This window comes from Dama dama, chromosome 18, assembly GCF_033118175.1.
Source record: "Dama dama isolate Ldn47 chromosome 18, ASM3311817v1, whole genome shotgun sequence".
In the NCBI taxonomy this organism is placed as follows: Eukaryota; Metazoa; Chordata; class Mammalia; order Artiodactyla; family Cervidae; genus Dama; species Dama dama.
The window spans coordinates 4,487,559-4,507,688 of record NC_083698.1 but is presented as its reverse complement, the minus strand read 5'-3'; the positions used below and the strand labels follow the sequence as shown (position 1 = coordinate 4,507,688).

The 20,130-nt window shown below is 46.9% G+C and overlaps 1 protein-coding gene across 5 annotated transcripts in view; it reads right to left on the bottom strand.

The window, feature by feature from the left end:
* Window positions 1-20,130, bottom strand: part of COBL (cordon-bleu WH2 repeat protein) — a 308,249-nt gene that overhangs the window by 163,429 nt on the left and 124,690 nt on the right. For all 5 annotated transcript variants that reach the window (XM_061164802.1, XM_061164803.1, XM_061164804.1 and 2 more), the window contains exons 5-6: window positions 8,200-8,297; window positions 3,682-3,756 (exon numbers count right to left, since the gene is read on the bottom strand). In XM_061164802.1, the coding sequence (XP_061020785.1) occupies window positions 3,682-3,756; window positions 8,200-8,297 (173 nt within the window). The remainder of the gene's footprint in view (window positions 1-3,681; window positions 3,757-8,199; window positions 8,298-20,130) is intronic.

The window sequence follows — 20,130 nt, the reverse complement described above, 5'->3', positions numbered from 1 at the left end:
CATCCTGAGGGCAGATGTCTGTGCTCAGCTAGGAGTCAAGAGCTTGGGGGAGATTTATAAAAATGGTAGCTGTGATCTTAAGAAATGTCACATCACCAACATGCTTGATCGAGGAGGATGTAACCTCAAAACACAGACAAGATATCACAGACATAAAAATACAAATATGAACATAAAACATATTGATAAACATAAACAGACATCAACAGATTTGATCAGCCACTAGGCTTCTGGAAGCTGGAAATTTTTGCCTCTGGATAAGGAAGGCTGCTCTTATTTATAGTGACGTGGGGAGGATGAAAGGAGGTCGTGGAAAGTGCAGGCCTGGCACACCAGGCAGGTGGCGGCAGCTGTGAGTATCGTCCTCTTTGACCTGCATCATTTTAGCAAGTGCTGTCTTGCCCTAGGGCTTCAAACCCAGTAAACTCTCATTTCCAGGCCAATAATTAATCTGCCACATTATAGAAACTCAGTTGTTGACTTTGATTTCTAGTAAAAAGTCACCTGTAATTTTATTTTATTATTTTTTTTCAACTGTAATTTTAAAAATGAAAAAAAAATTCCTAGAGACCATTCATATATGTATAAAACACTCTTCCCACTTCCCTTAAACCACTCTGTGCAATCACCTCACTTCGATCTGCAATAAAACCTGCAACACAATGATGTTGAGTCTTCATAGCTAAGAATGTGGCCCATCTTTCTTTTTTTTTTTGTGGCCCATCTTTCTATTTGCACAACTCTACTTTTGTGTGTGGGGGCTTCCTGGGTGGTGCTAGTGGTAAAGAACCTGCCTGTCAATGCAGGAGATGTGGGTTCGATCCCTGGGCTGATCCCCTGGAGGAGGGCATGGCAACTCACTCCAGTATTCTTGCCTGGAGAATGGACAGGAGGAAGCTGGTGAGCGACAGACTCTGGGGCTGCAAAAAGCTGGGCATGGCTTAGCGACTGGAGAGCAGCAGTGGATTGAAGTCTGCTTTACAGCGAAGCAGCAGCACTGGTGGTGTGGTTACGGCAGGGAAAGGCTTGCTTAAGAGCACACAGCTCTTCTTAAAGGTCGTTACACAACTGCATTCAGGCTGATTTGGGGTCAGATGAGAATAATGGTCACAGGCATTTTCATGAATGAGCGGTGGCCACTCTGAGTTCGAGCCCAGGCTGTGTTCCCCCCCGTGAGTCAAATCCTTCTTCTTATTGGAAACCAGTAAGATTTGGTTGTCAGGAAGGTTGACAGCTGATTTTCACAGCCTTAAAACATAGGGAATAAAAGGGCAAAGAGCTTCAAGCCCTGGATATCAAACTTCTATGTTTTAAAGAGATGTGTGAGAAATTGAGAACATACAGCTACCTTTAGGTAACTGTCATGAGGAATAATACATTTACTTAAATTAAAAATATTACTTTTTTTAATCCAAAGTAAATGTGACTTGCTTTTCAGTTGGACAATAAGGGCCCATTTCACTAATTAGGCAGATGGTCTCAATAAATTAAATGGGCTAAATCTATATAGCTATGATCCTGACAAAAATAGACAAAGTTTGGGATGAGATTTTTTTTAAATGACTAAAAAAATGCTGTTTTGGCAAAAGTGAGTAAAAACTGACAAGGTCAATTTCCTCAAAACTTACTGATGATAGAGAGAAAGTGCTTGTGACATCTATGACCACAGTCACAATTCTTTTTTTTTTTTTTTGATAGATGAATAGTAACTAATCTTATGAAAAAGTCTGAATGAACTTTTTGGCCAACCCAATATATACATGTATCAAATCATTATGCTGTGCACCTAAAACTAATATAATGTTATAGGTCAATTATATCTCAATTTAAAAAAAGTCACCTTGGCTATTCCTTAGCCCTGATCAACATGTTAGTAAAATCAGCAGCTACGACACATGTAATTCTAACCTCCAGCTTCTGAAAAATATAACACGAATGAAAACAAGAGTATGATGTCAAATTGGTCATTTTGACTCACTTAAATTTTCTAAAAATAATTTATACAATTTCAGTAACCATATCATACTTAATTATAATACTCCTTTACATGTATATAATACTTTATAATTATAAATTTTCATATATGCTATTTAATTTCCACATATATGTTCCTTTAGGAGAGATACCTTCAAATATTATATTTTAAAAAAAGAAAGTGCCTCTGAGAAATGAGTGTAATTATTATTTGAGAAATCTTGATAAAGTATTTTTTTTTCTTATATCTCCCATGAGTCAATAACTCTAGTATTATTGAGTAACAAATCCCCTGACAGATCAAATGGCTTCTAAATCTTGGCTATCGACTAATTTAAAAGAAAACCTAGTCAGGCATAGACAAAAGATCAATCGAAATAATAGTTTATGATAGATCACTATGGGATTGGGCTTCCCAGGTGTCGCTAGTGGTAAAGAACCTGCCTGATAATGCAGGAGACACATGAGACACTAGTTAGATCACAGGATTGCAAAGAATTGGACACAACTGGAGCGACTCAGCACGCATGCATACACTATGGGATTAACTAGAAGGGCTTCAAAGAACTGAAGGACACTGTTATTATAACAGTAAAGTTTTCCATCCTCTAATAATTATTTAGTATTTTTATCTATTATTATATTATTATTATTCATATAATATGAATATGAATAATATATTTTACATAGTATTATAAATAAAAAATACTAATATTTATTAGTATTATATTTAGTAAAATATTTCCTCAGGATTTGAATCAATAAAATTGGAAGGAGTCACAGGATTAATCTGAAGCTATTCTGGTTTTATCTATAAATTATGCTCATTAATGGATATAAGATAAACTTAAAAATTACCTTTCATCTTATTAAAAGATATCTTTTCAGGAAAGATATACTTTTCACGCTTAACAATTATATATCAGAAATTATATTTATATTGTTTTTATGTATTTGCAAATGTAATAAGAACTCAATATAGAATATTTTCCTACTCACAGTTTTATGGTCACATAAAATTTAAAAATCTAATTTAAATAAACATTTTATATCACATTTCACTTCAAGTCTTTAGAAAACACTTTAAAGAATAAAATATATATTGAATAGAATATAATTTTACATGGGGACTGGCATGGAAGTGTTAAATCAAGAAAAAGAATAATGCAAAATGTTTTCTTGTTATAGAAGAATTTGTCTATGTGATTGTATCAAACTTTATTAGACATATTTGAAACATCAATATTTATAGGATGCTATGAATTTTTTTCTTTTTCAAGCATTTAAAATTATGAAGAAGCTTTCTACATGCTAATTTTGAAATGTGAAGGCACCAATGGTTTTTTAAAAATTCCTTCAATGCATACTTGCAGAATTTAGGAAATAGGGCTCTGTGACCCCAAAACCATCAGCTGCTCCTAAGAATGAAAGGAAGTGGTTCCAGATGGTGTGGCTCAGTTATTTTAACAGAGGATCCATCCCACCATGCTGTTTGGGGCGGGAGAAGTGGAAACTAACACATGTGGAGACTAACACATTCCTCATTTTCTGAAGGTACCAATGGGCAACTAAAAGCTACATGAAGATTCATGCATCTTTCTAGACTAAAAAAATCCAAGAAACAAAAAACGACTAGGCCAGTTCCTAATTTTTCTTCCCGGAAGGTAGCGCGAGGCTGCCAGAAGCCCCCCAGGTGTCAGTACTCACATTTGAACTCCTCCCCAGTGTGGACGTGGAGGCATCCTCATGGCTGTCCACCCCAGGCTGCCCGAACTGCTCGGCCTGGAACACAAGTAGGCCCCAAGTCATCTCCAGGTGAGAGCAGGATCACACGCAACAGTCACTCTTAGCAATTATTAAAGCAAAACACGCTGGCCTGGCCATACCACGAGGCAGCAACATCTGCATGAACAGCTCTAATCCAAGGCCATGACCCTCAGCTAAGAACCTGAAAGTTCTAAAATAACCCCTGATCAGTGCTCATGGATCTGAAAACAACAATTTTGAAATCCATGACTCGTGAGTATAGATTTTTTTGTCTTTTCCCCCAAAACAGCTCTTTTTCTTAGAAAGTTATGCAACATGAAAACAGCAATGGATGTGAGATGATGATGATGTTGTTCAGTTGCTAAGCTGTGTCCGACTCTTTGAGACCCCATGGACTGCAGCACGCCAGGCTTCCCTGTCCTTCACTATCTCTTGGAGTTTGCTCAAACTCATGTCCGTTGAGTCCATGACGCCATCCAACCACCTTGTCCTCTGGCAACCCCCTTTTGCCTTTCATCTTTCCAAGTATCAGGGTCTTTTCCAGTGAGTCAGCTCTTTGCATCAGGTGGCCAAAGGATTGGAGCTTCAGCATCAGTCCTTTCAAAGAATATTCGAGGCAATTAAGTAGGTTTTGAGAATGTCTATGTTTTAAATTCAGTTTACCATGGCATTGCTCATTGGACATACGTGGAAACTCACCAAATATCTCACTCTCTATCCGTAAAAGGTGAACAATAACTACATGTCACTTCATTGTGTAAAAGAAAGTTTCCCTTGATCTGGATGGTGTGGTGAGCTCCAGCCAGAGAATCACCGGGGAGCAATGGAAAATACAGCTTCCGGACCCCACCTATCCTTCCAAATGAGGATCTCTGGGGGCGTGATCCAAGAATCCAGCAGCTACACTAGATCTTAAGGTGATTCTAAGGTATCTTTCAGAACCACTGGGTTAGGAGAATAAACAATGCAAAAATAATACAGAAAATTATCACATCAAAAACATTAAAATATCAAAGTTTTAAAGCAAGGAAAGATATTTGCCCTCATTAAATTTAGCCAAAATGATATCCCTTTAAATATATTCTCTGTAAGAGATTTTATACACACAGATGCATATTGTTTTCCTTTAAGCAGATAAGGGAAGACTCACTTTAGCTTTAAATGTCACCATTCTTACTATTCTCTTCTCAGACATTAGTAGACTATCTGGCATCACAGGATTTTAGAAACCATTTAAAAATGATTTACTCAAAACCCTCTTGTTCTTAATGTAGAAAAATTGAGCCTCAGGCTTGTCAGGCATGTGCAATGTGTGGGCGATGAGAACTAGGCTCTGGAAAGATAGGTGAGTCTGAACTTGGGCAACTTTGAACACCAGGATTCACTGAAACTGCGCAGCTCAGGTGCCTTTACCGGTAAAATGGGGTTGATCCTACCTCTCTCAACAGGTTTATAGCAGATTAAAGGAAGCTACTGTTAGCATAGCAGCTCAAACAATAAAAACAGAGGAATCAAGGAAGGAAGAAGCGAATGCCTAAAACAACAAATAATTTCTAGTAAGGTTATGGTTGAATAAGAGAAGTTGAGCACAAAACAAAATAAATAAATAAGAAAGATGAAGTGCATGAGAAAGGAAAAACAGTTCTAGTTAGCCCAAGACTGAAGAAATGTGGGGTGCGGCAGAGACAGAACCCCTGGGACCCACAGACCAGGCTTCCTTGTCACCTGGGACACTTTCACAGGTCTTTCAGCCTCTTATAGAGAATCCTGCCAGTCCATCAGGCCAAGACTGTCTGGATGTTTCAGGCTCTTATTCTGCTTAAAACAAGGGCATTTCTAGATTTTTTTAAATTGGTTTTGCTGGCAGTTTCATCTCTCAAAAGTAGCAAGACACAAGAAAAAGGACTCTTGAGAGTTCAGTGTGAGAACAGGGTAGATTTACTGTGGATTAGAATTGTGAGGACCAAGCAGGACAGCCTGGCCTGCAGTCCCAGCAAACTGACCTCAGAGTGTCAGGAGCCATATTGCTCAGCCATCAAAAAGAACAACATCTGCAGCAATATGGATGGACGCAGAGATTATCACACCAAGTGAAGTAAGCCGGGCAGAGAAAGACAAATACCATACGCTATGACTTTGCGGAATCTAAAATACGATGCAAATCAACATATCTCTGAAACAGAAACTGACTCACAGATATACTACATTCAGTATCCTGTGATAAACCATGATGGAAAAGAATATGAAAAAATATATACGTGTGTAACTGAATCACTTTATTGTGCAGCAGACATTAACACAACATTATAAACCAACTATACTTAAAAAAAAATTTTTTTTAAAGATGTCAGGTATCAGAAACCCAACATTTATAGAGTGAAGGGGAATTCACATGGGAAACCCTGAATTTGTAATTTCAAGTAATTCTGGCAGACAAGGAAAGGATAAGGGAGGCAGGAAGAGCAGGCAGACAGGGATGGGGTCGGGAGGGCTCAAAGATCTTAAGCAGAGGCACACAGGAAGTAGAGGTTTTCAAAGGACACATGGAAACATGGGGTAGACACATATAGTCAGTAATGACAGAGAACCACAAAACCACAACCAAAGCATCAGAAGATCAAGAGCAATGAGCTAAGTAAAGTAAGTCAGAAAGAGAAATGTTGTGCATTAACACATATATATGGAATCTAGAAAAAGGGTACCGACGAAGCTATTTGCTGGGCAGGAACAGAGACGCAGACATAGGGAACGGATGTGTGGACAGCGTGGAAAGGGGTAGGTGGGACAGACAGAGTCGCACTGACATATGCACCCTACCAGGCTTCTCCGGTGGCTCAGCGGCCAAGACCCGCCGCCAAGCAGGGGTGTGTGCGCTCACTCACTCAGTCGTGTCCGACTTTTTGCCAAGCAGGAGATGTGACTTCAATCCCTGGGTAGGGAAGATCCCCTAGAGGAGGAAGTGGCACCCTACTCCAGTATTCTTGATGGGAAAATCACAAGGATGGAGAAGCCTGGTGGGCTATAGTCCAGGGGGCCGCAAGAGTCAGACATGGCTTAGCAACTAAACAAGGTGTAAGATAGCTGGCTGCCGGGAAGCTGCTATGCAGCACGGGGGGCTCAGCTTGGTGCCCAGTGATGACCCACAGGGCTCAGCTAGGTCACCCACTCAGGAGGGCGTGGGAGGGAGGGGGTGTATGTGTAAACACAGCTGATTCACTTCTGTTGCACAGCACAAATTAACACGACGTTGTAAAATCCCAGCCTGCCAAGGCAGGAAACGTAAGAGACTTGGGTTCCATCCCTGGGTCCAGAAGATCCCCTGGAGAAGGGCATGGCAACCCATTCCAGTATTCTTGCCTGAGAATCCCATGGACAGGGGAGCCTGGTGGGCTGTGATCCACAGGGTTGCAAAGAGTCGGACACGACTGAAATGACCTAGCAGGCACACACGCATGCCTGTGTTTTTTAAAAGCAATTAGCTGGGATTTGGGAGAAACTCCTGAGTTCTCTCTGGCCACAAGCTTCCACCCAATCTGCTCACTAAGCTCTCACCGGTGAACCAAAGCTGACCCAGGATCTAACTCCTGGACTCTGAGCAAGTTTCTTTATTTCTTTGTGCCCCAGCATCCTCACTGGGACCTGGGGTAATGGTTATATCAACCCCATGGGCTCTGAAAGGTCAAGACCCATGCAGGCTGCTGCACAGACTCATAGGTCCACATGATCGGAAGAGAAGGCTCTGGATCAACCTGTGTTCACCCTCCTCACACCTGCTCTAATGCTCTGTGGATGGTGGACGCTTCCAAACCCAGCTGGTGGGTTAAATGCCAATGTTCCACACAACAGTTCTTTTTCTCATGCCATCTACTATTGAGGAGAAAATGCTTGACACAACAAAATAAACCTTTTAAACCTAACATAATAGGGTCACAAGCACTTCCTTTCTTTGTAGTTAGAAGGCATATATGACTTGAGAAACTCCAAGATGATTTTAAGTGTGTTCATTTTTTGTTCTCTGTATCATGACTTCCCTGGTGGTTCAGATGGTAAAGAATTAGCCTGGAATGTGGGAGATCCAGGTTCATTCCATGGGGGGATATCCCCTGGAGAAGGGGATCTTTGTGTAAATGTAACCTATACCACACATTCACTTATCCATCCATCCAGAGGATGTTTACTTAGCTTCAGCCTCCTATCAGGACTGTGTAGGTACCAACAGAGAAGGCTCATGGCTTCATGTTCTGTCAGTAAATAGAACACCATCACCCAAGACCACTTAGGAGTCAAGTGTAGGGTATGGGCAGGCATTTTAGTGCATGCTGACATGATATGCTCCCTTTTCCCTGAAGGGATTAATATGCTTACATATATTAAGAAAAATTCCAAGATAGGCAGAGGACAAACATCTCAAAAAACTCTGTACAGAACATAGAATCATATGTGTATGTAAACAATTACCTTACTATTGCTTCTTTTATTAACTTTGAAAAATCCCAGAAATTTTTTCTTCTCTTTGTCTGTCTCATCGTTGCTGAGTGAAGATTTTCTAAAGGTTTCTGAAAAAAATAGAAGTACTAAGTTATTTTCAGCATATGAAACAAGAGATTAAACACTTAAAAAATCTCTACAAATGCTTCTTTGTTTTACTCTACTCTTAGACTTTTATTTCATTCTTCAGTTCAGTTCAGTTCAGTCACTCAGTCATGTCCGACTCTTTGCGACCCCATGAACTGCAGCCCACCAGGCCTCCCTGTCCATCACCAACTCCCGGAGTCCACCCAAACTCATGTCCATCGAGTCGGTGATGCCATCCAACCATCTCATTCTCTGTCATCCCCTTCTCCTGCCCCCAACCCCTGCCAGCATCAGGGTCTTTTCCAATGAGCCAACTCTTCGCATGAGGTGGCCAAAGTATTGGAGTTTCAGCTTCAGCATCAGTCCTTCCAATGAACACCAAGGACTGATCTCCTTTAGGATGGACTGGTTGGATCTCCTTGCAGTCCAAGGGACTCTTAACAGTCTTCTCCAACACTGCAATTCAAAAGCATCAATTCTTCCGCGCTCAACTTTCTTCACAGTCCAACTCTCACATCCACACATGACCACTGGAAAAACCATAGCCTTGACTAGACAGACCTTTGTTGGCAATGTAATGTCTCTGCTTTTTAATATGCTGTCTAGGTTGTTCATAACTTTCCTTCCAAGGAGTAAGCGTCTTTTAATTTCATGGCTGCAATCAACATAAAACCATCAACTATTTCTTTCAAAGCATTTTGAGCCACCTCAAAACCTCCAGTTGGGTTTATGAAATTACTAAATGTTTTGACAACCTTTGGTATTTAAAAAAAAAAAAAAAACAACCAAGAAATCCAAAAGTTCTAGGGCAGTACTGTGTAGAGAAAAACAAAGGGATGATATAGGTAATTTTAGATTCTCTAGTAGATGCATCACAAAGAACCAATGAAATTAAGTTTTACATCTCTTAACCCAAGAGATCTAAAATATTATCATTCCATCACATAACCCATGTATAATTATTAATGCGCTGTCATATTCATTTTGGTACTAAGCCTTCAGAACGCAGTGTGCATGGCACAGTGCTCCCAGCTTAGACTGGCCACAAGTCAGGTGCCTGCCGACCACACTGGCTGTGACCATCAGACTGGACAGCAGAGTTCTCGTGACTGAGACATCTGTGCAGAACACCTGCTTTAGGAATTATGACGGTGGTGGTCAAAGATGCAAGCTAAATAAACTACATCAACAGCTCCCCTGCTCGGAGGACCTACTGGTTTCCAGAACTTGGAGGGACAGCGCTGGTTTACCCGGGAACGTCTGAGACAGCCACATCAGGCCCCCATTTGACCCACGGCCCCGAGTTTTCCTTCCTCTTCATCAACGAGGATGTTCTCCATTTTCACTTCATTCTCTAGGGGCCCGTTTTTCCTCTATTATGTTTTCTTATTCTTGACTTCTAAACACTCCATCTTCTCCTTTTCCTGGAGTTTTCTTCATTGGGGTTTGTCAAGCGAGAATGGGCATGCTCAGGTTCTAGGTGAGGACACTGGAACCCAGGAGGGAGCTGAGGACAGAGTCACGAGCTGTGGTCTCCAGGGTGAGGCGGCACCACCCGCAGCAGCGTCCCTGGGGCCTGGGGCCAAGGAGGTCCGCACATGGGGAAATCTGGGGTGGGGCGCAGCACCCTGCACTCAAAAAGCACCCTCACCCGGGGTGCCTAAGCTGTGGGGACTGCACTTGAGAGCTAGGGGAGTTAAGAGTGCTGCAGTGTGGGCCTTCTCTGGGCCCAGTATACTCATCTGCAGTGAAAGGCGCTGTGGTCAGGCCTGCTCTGGCCCAGTATACTCATCTGCAATTAAGGGCGCTGTGGTGCGGGCCTGCTCTGGGCTCAGTATACTCATCTGCAGTGAAAGGCGCTGTGGTCAGGCCTGCTCTGGGCCCAGTATACTCATCTGCAGTGAAAGGCGCTGTGGTCAGGCCTGCTCTGGGCCCAGTATACTCATCTGCAGTTAAGGGCGCTGTGGTGCGGGCCTGCTCTGGCCCAGTATACTCATCTGCAATTAAGGGCGCTGTGGTGCGGGCCTGCTCTGGGCCCAGTATACTCATCTGCAGTTAAGGGCGCTGTGGTGTGGGCCTGCTCTGGTCCCAGTAGACTCATCTCCAGTGAAGGGCGCTGTGGTGCGGGCCTGCTCTGGGCCCAGTATACTCATCTGCACTGAAGGGCGCTGTTTGTGGGCGTGCTCTGGGCCCAGTATACTCATCTGCACTGAAGGGCGCTGTTTGTGGGCATGCTCTGGGCCCAGTATACTCATCTGCAGTTAAGGGCACTGGGGTGGGCCTGCTCTGGGCCCCAGTATACTCATCTGCAGTTAAGGGCCCTATGGTGTGGGCCTGCTCAGGCCCAGTACACTCATCTGAAGTTAAAGGCGGTGTGGTGCAGGCCTGCTCTGGGCCCAGTATACCCATCTGAACTGAAGGGCGCTATTTGTGGGCCTGCTCTGGGACCAGTATACTCATCTGCAATGAAGGGCGCTGTTTGTGGGCGTGCTCTGGGCCCAGTATACTCATCTGCAGTGAAGGGCGCCGTGGTGCGGGCCTGCTCTCGGCCCAGTATACTCATCTGAAGTTAAGGGCGCTGTTTGTGGGTGTGCTCTGGGCCCAGTATACTCATCTGCAGTTAAGAGTACTGTGGTGAGGGCCTGCTCTGGGCCTAGTATACTCATCTGCAGGTAACTGCGCTGTCGTGCGGGCCTGCTCTGGGACCCAAATACTCATCTGCAGTGAAGGGCGCTGTTTGTGGGCGTGCTCTGAGCCTAGTATACTCATCTGCAGTTAAGGGCGCTGTTTGTTGGCGTGCTCTGGGCCCAGTATACTCATCTGCAGTGAAGGGCGCTGTTTGTGGGCATGCTCTGAGCCCAGTATACTCATCTGCAGTTAAGGGCGCTGTTGCGGGCCTGCTCTGGGCCCAGTATACTCATCTGCAGTGAAGGGCACAGATTGTGGGTGTGCTCTGGGCCCAGTATACTCATCTGCCGTTTAGGGCGCTGTGGTGGCGGCTTGCTTTGGCCTCAGTATACTTATCTGTAGTTAAGGGCGCTGTGGTGCGGGCCTGCTCTGGCCCAGTATACTAATCTGCAGTTAATGCACTGTGGGGTGGGCCTGCTCTGGGCCCAGTATACTCATCTGCAGTTAAGGGCACTGTTTGTGGGTCGGCTCTGGGCCCAGTATACTCATCTGCAGTTAAGGGCGCTTTTGCGGGCCTGCTCGGGGCCCAGTATACTCATCTGCAGTGAAGGGCCCTGTGCTGCGGGCCTGCTCTGAGCCCAGTATACTCAGCTGCAGTTAAGGGCGCTGTTTGTAGTTGTGCTCTGGGCCCAGTATACTCATCTCCAGTTAAGGGCGCTGTTGTGCGGGACTGCTCTGGGCCCAGTATACTCATCTGAAGTGAAGGGCGCTGTTTGTGGGCGTGCTCTGGGCCCAGTATACTCATCTGCAGTTAAGAGTACTGTGGTGTGGGCGTGCGCTGGGCCCAGTATACTCATCTGCAGTTAAGGGCGCTGTCGTGCGGGCCTGCTCTGGGCCCAGTATACTCATCTGCAGTTAAGGGCGCTGTGGTGCAGGCCTGCTCTGGCCCAGTATACTCATCTGCAGTTAATGCGCTGTGGTGTGGGCCTGCTCTGGGCCCAGTATACTCATCTGCAGTTAAGGGGGTTGTGGTGCGGGCCTGCTCTGGGCCCAGTATACTCATCTGCAGTGAAGGGCGCTGTTTGCGGGCCTGCTCTGGGCTCAGTATACTCATCTGCCTTTAAGGGCGCTGTGGTGTGGGCCTGCTCTGGGCCCAGTATAATCATCTGCAGTTAAGGGAGCTTTTGCGGGCCTGCTCTGGGCCCAGTATACTCATCTGCAGTGAAGGGCCCTGTGTTGCGGGCCTACTCTGGGCCCAATATACTCATTCTGCAGTTAAGGGCACAGATTGTGGGTGTGCTCTGGGCCCAGTATACTCATCTGCCGTTTAGGGCGCTGTGGTGGCGGCTTGCTTTGGCCTCAGTATACTCATCTGGAGTTAAGGGCGCTGTATGCGGGCCTGCTCTAGGCCCAGTATACTCATCTTCAGTTAAGGGTGCTGTGGTGCGGGCCTGCTCTGGGCCAGTATACTCATCTGCAGTTAAGGGCACTGTCGTGCGGGCATGCTCTGGGCCCAGTATACTCATTCGCACTTAAGGGCGCTGTGGTGTGGGCCTGCTCTGGCCCAGTATACTCATCTGCAGTTAAGGGGGTTGTGGTGCGGGCCTGCTCTGGGCCCAGTATACTCATCTGCAGTGAAGGGCGCTGTTTGCGGGCCTGCTCTGGGCTCAGTATACTCATCTGCCTTTAAGGGCGCTGTGGTGTGGGCCTGCTCTGGGCCCAGTATACTCATCTGCAGTTAAGGGCGCTTTTGCGGGCCTGCTCTGGGCCCAGTATACTCATCTGCAGTGAAGGGCCCTGTGTTGCGGGCCTACTCTGGGCCCAATATACTCATTCTGCAGTTAAGGGCACAGATTGTGGGTGTGCTCTGGGCCCAGTATACTCATCTGCCGTTTAGGGCGCTGTGGTGGCGGCTTGCTTTGGCCTCAGTATACTCATCTGGAGTTAAGGGCGCTGTATGCGGGCCTGCTCTAGGCCCAGTATACTCATCTTCAGTTAAGGGTGCTGTGGTGCGGGCCTGCTCTGGGCCAGTATACTCATCTGCAGTTAAGGGCACTGTCGTGCGGGCATGCTCTGGGCCCAGTATACTCATTCGCACTTAAGGGCGCTGTGGTGTGGGCCTGCTCTGGCCCAGTATACTCATCTGCAGTTAAGGGCCCAATGGTGAGGGCCTGCTCAGGCCCAGTACACTATCTGAAATTAAGGGAGCTGTGGTGCGGGCGTGCTCTGGGGCCAGTATACTCATCTGCACTTAAGGGCACTGTCGTGCGGGCCTGCTCTGGGCCCAGTATACTCATCTGCAGTTAAGGGCCCAATGGTGAGGGCCTGCTCAGGCCCAGTACACTCATCTGAATTTAAGGGCGCTGTGGTGCGGGCCTGCTCTGGGCCCAGTATACTCATCTGCAGTTAAGGGCGCTGTTTGCGGGCCTGCTCTGGGCCCAGTATACTCATCTGCAGTTAAGGGCGCTGTTTGCGGGCCTGCTCTGGGCCCAGTATACTCATCTGCAGTTAAGGGCGCTGTGGTGTGGGCCTGCTCTGGCCCCAGTATACTCATTTGCAGTTAAGGGCGCTATGGTGTGGGCCTGCTCTGGCCCAGTATACTCATCTGCAGTTAAGGGCCCAATGGTGAGGGCCTGCTCAGGCCCAGTACACTCATCTGAAGTTAAGGGCGCTGTGGTGCAGGCATGCTCTGGGCCCAGTATAATCATCTGCAGTTAAGGGCGCTGTTTGCGGGCCTGCTCTGGGCCCAGTATACTCATCTGGAGTTAAGGGCGCTGTGGTGCGGGCCTGCTCTGGGCCCAGTATACTCATCTGCAGTTAAGGGCACTGTGGTGTGGGCCTGCTGTGGGCCCAGTATACTCATCTGCAGTTAAAGGCGCTGTTTGTGGGTGTGCTCTGGGCACAGTATACTCATCTGCAGTTAAGGGCGCTGTTGCGGGCCTGCTCTGGGCCCAGTATACTCATCTGCAGTGAAGGGCACTGTGTTGCGGGCCTACTCTGGGCCCAGTATACTCATTCTGCAGTTAAGGGCGCAGCTTGTGGGCGTGCTCTGGGCCCAGTATACTCATCTGCAGTTAAGGGCGCTGTGGTGCGGGCCTGCTCTCGGCCCAGTATACTCATCTGCAGTGAAGGGCCGTGTGCTGTGGGCCTGCTCTGAGCCCAGTATACTCATCTGCAGTTAAGGGCGCTGTTTGCGGGCCTGCTCTGGGCCCAGTATAGTCATCTGCCTTTAAGGGTCTGTGGTGTGGGCCTGCTCTCAGCCCAGTATACTCATCTGCAGTTAAAGGCACTGTTTGTGGGCCTGCTCTGGGCCCAGTATACTCATCTGCAGTGAAGGGCCCTGTGTTGCGGGCCTGCTCTGAGCCCAGTATACTCATCTGAAGTGAAGGGCGCTGTTTGTTTCCGTACTCCGGGCCCAGTATACTCATCTGCAGTTAAGGGCGCTGTGGTGCGGGCCTGCTCTGGGCCCAGTATACTCATCTGCAGTTAAAGGCGCTGTTTGTCGGCGTGCTCTGGGCCCAGTATACTCATCTGCAGTTAAGGGCGCTGTTGCGGGCCTGCTCTGGGCCCAGTATACTCATCTGCAGTGAAGGGCCCTGTGTTGCAGGCCTACTCTGGGCCCAGTATACTCATTCTGCAGTTAAGGACGCAGCTTGTAGGCGTGCTCTTGGCCCAGTATACTCATCTGCAGTTAAGGGCTCTGTGGTGCGGGCCTGCTCTCTGTTCCAGTATACTCATCTGCAGTTAAGGGCTCTGTGGTCAGGCGTGCTCTGGGCCCAGTATACTCATCTGCCTTTAAGGGCGCTGTGGTGTCGGCTTGCTCTGGCCCCAGTATACTCATCTGCAGTTAATGCGCTGTGGTGTGGGCCTGCTCTGGGCCCAGTATACTCATCTGCAGTTAAGGGCGTTGTGGTGCGGGCCTGCTCTGGGCCCAGTATACTCATCTGCAGTTAAGGGCGCTCTTTGTGGGTCTGCTCTGGGCCCAGTATACTCATCTGCAGTTAAGGGCGCTTTTGCGGGCCTGCTCTGGGCCCAGTATACTCATCTGCAGTGAAGGACCCTGTGCTGCGGGCCTGCTCTGAGCCCAGTATACTCATCTGCCATTAAGGGCGCTGTTTGTGGGCATGCTCTGGGCCCAGTATACTCATCTGCAGTTAAGGCCGCTGTGGTGTGGGCCTACTTTAGCCCAGTATACTCATCTGCAGTTAAGGGCCCAATGGTGTGGGCCTGCTCAGGCCCAGTACACTCATCTGAAGTTAAGGGCACTGTTGTGGGCCTGCTCTGGGCCCAGTATACTCATCTGCAGTTAAGGGCGCTGTTTGCGGGCCTGCTCTGGGCCCAGTATACTCATCTGCAGTTAAGGGCGCTCTTTGTGGGTCTGCTCTGGGCCCAGTATACTCATCTGCAGTTAAGGGCGCTTTTGCGGGCCTGCTCTGGGCCCAGTATACTCATCTGCAGTTAAGGGCGCTGTGGTGCGGGCCTGCTCTGGGCCCAGTATACTCATCTGCAGTTAAGGGCGCTGTGGTGCAGGCCTGCTCTGGGCCCAGTATACTCATCTGCAGTGAAGGGCACTGTGGTGCGGGCCTGCTCTGGCCCAGTATACTCATCTGCAGTTAATGCGCTGTGGTGTGGGCCTGCTCTGCGCCCTGTATACTCATATGCAGTTAAGGGCTCTGTTTGCGGGCCTGCTCTGGGCCCAGTATACTCATCTGCCTTTAAGGGCGCTGTGGTGTGGGCCTGCTCTGGGCCCAGTATACTCATCTGCAGTTAAGGGCGCTGTCGTGCGGGACTGCTCTGGGCCCAGTATACTCATCTGAAGTGAAGGGCGCTGTTTGTGGGCGTGCTCTGGGCCCAGTATACTCATCTGCAGTTAAGAGTACTGTGGTGCGGGCGTGCTCTGGGCCCATATACTCATCTGCAGTTAACGGCGCTGTGGTGCGGGCCTGCTCTCGGCCCCTGTATACTCATCTGCAGTTACGGGCTCTGTGGTCAGGCGTCCTCTGGGCCCAGTATACTCATATGCAGTTAAGGGCGCTGTGGTGTGGGCCTGCTCTGGCCCCAGTATACTCATTTCCAGTAAGGGCGCTGTGGTGTGGGTCTGCTCTGGCCCAGTATACTCATCTGCAGTTAAGGGCCCTATGGTGTGGGCCTGCTCAGGCCCAGTACACTCATCTGCAATTAAGGGCGCTGTGGTGCGGGCCTGCTCTGTGCCCAGTATACTCATCTGCAGTTAAGGGCGCTGTTTGTGGGCCTGCTCTGGGCCCAGTATATTCATCTGCAGTTAAGGGCGCTGTGGTGCGGGCCTGCTCTGGGCCCAGTATACTCATCTGCAGACTGAGTCTGCAGACTGAGTGCCACCACGACCCCTTGACCATTATCCACTGATCTGCTGACACTCTGAAGGCCACTCTAGCCCTTGTCATCAACTCCTCTGTTCTTTTCTTCCAAGACACAGACACGGCCAGAGGAGAAGACATGAGGTGAAGCAGGAGTACCGAGAAATGAATTCCTCCATACCATGCCAAGTGCTGAGGGATAGGCCGCCAGTCCACTGCAGTGTGAGGACTGGATTTCACAAACTCTGCCACCGAGATACCAACCCGAGCCAGGTAAACATCAATAAACTGCTCATCTCCTAACCTAGAATTCCATATTCCAACTAGAAAAGGCCGACATGGAAGTCAGTGCCCCTGTAACATGCATTTACACAATACCGTCGTCACAAAAAAGCAAAAACCAAGCCCCTGGATCCCTGCATTCTGTTAGTGGCAAAGGCTCCCATCTTATTCATAAGGGTCAGGCCTCTCAGCTGCATGCAGGCGGCTCCAGCCCGGCCCATCAGCAGCCTCACACCACATGACAACCAAACCAGCAAGGATACCAGCTTCAGTGGTGAGGCATGCATTTCCCCAATACACATGTGTACATGGGGTTCACAGCTAATTGCATCAAACCCTTTGTTAGGCACAGAGCCTATAGTAAGATATTCTATAGTACAGAATAAAACTGTATGTGAACAACAGTATGCACCAACGTGTGTGTGTGTGTTTTTAAATTTATTTATTTTTAATTGAAAGATAATTGCTCTACAGAACTGACAGAAACCACTCAGTTTCTATCAAAGACCAACATGAATCAGTCATAGGTTTACCCATGCCCCCTCCCACGTGAACTTGCCTGTCACCTCCCTCCCAAGCCCGCCCATCTAGGTTGTTTCTAGAACTGACTGCCCTGTGCCCGGATGTGCAAAGTGCAGGATATGACAGTGCCTGAGAGTTGAGCGAGCAAGAACATATCACAGGCACACAGGCTGTTACGCCAGCCTCACCACCATAGACCGGGTCAAAACGGAGCCTCTCATTTCTCTCCCTGGACGGGGCAGCGGCGGGTCACCAGCCCCAGGACGGAGGCTCTGGCCACCCTGGCACAGCGCCGCCCCTCGAAGCCCCAGAGACTGCAGCCCCCAGCTGTCCGGCTCTGAGCTGGGCCGCAGGCAGACTGTCTAATCTCTGTGCCTCTGGACTGATGGAGCCTCTGGTGAGGTGTGCGACGGGCAGGCACTGGGGGAAGGGTGATATGGAGAACAGAGTGGGAGCATTTGGCTCTCCTGACAGTGTTCCCATCAGCTAAAGCTCCACGCGGTGCCCTGCCAGGCCTGGGGAAAATCCTCATCATCTAGGAGCCTGAATCCATCTCTCTAAGTGTATAACAATTTGAGTGTGGAATTTATTTTATTTTGACGTATTCTCATTTACTAAGACTTAAATATGAATGCAAGTGTGGGGAGGACATACTTCATCCTTAAAGCACATACTGTTTGGAAACATCAGAATGATTTAGAAGGTGATACAGGTGAGCTGAGGGATGCAGAGGGATGGAGCATGCAGCAGGGACCCCTGAGGACTGGCTCATCTGAAATATCCACGCTTCCGGATGTGGAAACAGAACAGCCGTCAGCAAGGGGAACCAGGTCTGCACTGCATGAAACAACGTTTGTAAGGGCCCATCCTCATCACAGGACCACCAGGTATGGGGCCAAAAAAGAACAGTCGTAATAGCTCTAATCCAGCTTTTCCACGCTTGCAGCTAGATGGTATACCAACATCAATCACTCAGAACTGACAAAGCCTTCATATACAGGCACTTTCTGTTCAAAACAACTATCTATTCATGGTGCTGCTTTTTCTGATTGGTCTATAGTTGATTTACAATACTGTGTTAGTTTCATGTGTAAAGGAAAGTGATTCAGTTATACATATACATATGTATCTGTAGAGAGATACATGTATACATACACATTCTTTTCAGATTGTCTTCCATTATAGGTTATTATAAATATTGAGTATACTTCCCTGTGCTATCCAGTATATCCTTGTTGCTATTTTTCTTCCCTTGTTGCTATTTTATATACAGTAGTGTGTATATGTTAACCCTAAACTCCTAATTTATCCCTCCCCCACTTTCCTCTTTGGTAACTGTAAGTTTATTCTCTATGTTTCTGAGGCTATTTATGCTTTGTAAATAAGTTCATTTCTATCATTTTTTTTAGGTTTCACACATCAGCGACATCGTATGATATTTGTCTTTGTCTGCCTTACTTCACTTAGTAAGGTAATCTCCAAGTTCATCCACGTTGCTGCAAATGGCATTTCATTCTTGTTATGGCTGAGTAATACTCCATTGTTACCATATCTTCTTTATCCATTCAAAGGTTAATGAACCTTTGGGTTGTTTCCATGTCTTGGCTAAAATAAATACTGCTCCTATGAACATTGGGATGCCAGCATCTTTTTGAATTAAGAGTTTTTGTCTTTTCCAGGTATAGGTCCAGGAGTGGCACTGTAGGATCATATGGCAATGTTTTTAGTTCTTCAAGGAATCTATACACTGTTCCCCATAGTGGTTGCACCAATTTATTGGGTTGGCCAAAGAGTTCATTTCAATTTTTCCATAAGATGTTACAGAAAAAAAACCCGAACGACTTTTTGGCCAACCCAATACCTTCCTGCCAACAGTGCTGGTGGGTTCCTTTCTCTCCACATCTTCTCCAGCATTTATTATTTGTAGACTTTTAAACTATGGCCATTCTGATCAGTTTTGATTTGCATTTCTCTAGCAATTCCTGATGTGGAACATTTTGTCATGTGCCTGCTGGCCATCCATGTCTTCTCTGGAGAGATGTCTATGGTGTTTCTTAAAAGAGATTCCCTCTATTTGTGGCATTAATTGGCAGCGTATGATGGAGGAGGTAACATGAGGAATATGAGGGGTGGCTGAGGCAACAACACTCTCACTCATGACACCCGGACTGTGGCTCCAGACCAAAGCCAGGGGATTTGTTGCATTATCTTTTTCTAGAAATGAAGTCTATTGTTAAACACTTTAACAAACGTGGACAGGAATTTCTGTAAAATATGAACACTCGTAATTTTAATGATCCTCTTAGAGTATGTGTGTGTATAGTCCAAAAGGTTTATATAAATCTCAATATGTGTGTGTGCCTACATGTCTATGTAAATATGTTCATGCATATGTATATATGTATTATTAAATATAATACATATCTATTTATAATAAATCTAATACATAAAGTATATACAATTTATAAGAAATGAATGCAAAATCTGGACTAATCACTTCCATATTTGTCTATGACAGAAAAGGTCAGATTTCACAATCCACACTGCCCCAATTTCTGCAGCGGGCAGGACAGACCCTGAGGGCAGCTAAGGACAGGTAAGAAGGGTACAGTGCCTCTTGTGCATGGACCATGTCTGCTCTGCACTCAAATTCTGTGTTCATAAAGGGCCCATTTTCTACAATGACATCCTTCTTTTCTCACCAATCAGAACCACACAGCAAATCCTCACGCAGGGAACATTGTTCTCTTAGCCAACCAGGGAGTCAAGAAACCAAGTCACAGCCTCAGTTCAGCCTGGCCAGACGCCCCCAGCATGTCACCCTGCCTCCCCTCAAGTCACTCCATGCATCATTGTCCCAGCCCAGAGCCATGCAAAGAGCAGTCTGGCAGGGCAGCGCTGGGCTGACGGTACCTCGACAGCTCAGGGAAGGCTCCGACTTCGTTTTGGTCAGAAGAACTGGAAAAGGCAGGCAGCAGAGAGTGAAGACAGGCTTCTTGACCTCAGCAGCATCTGACAAGGCCTGCAGCTATCCGTGCCTCAAGGG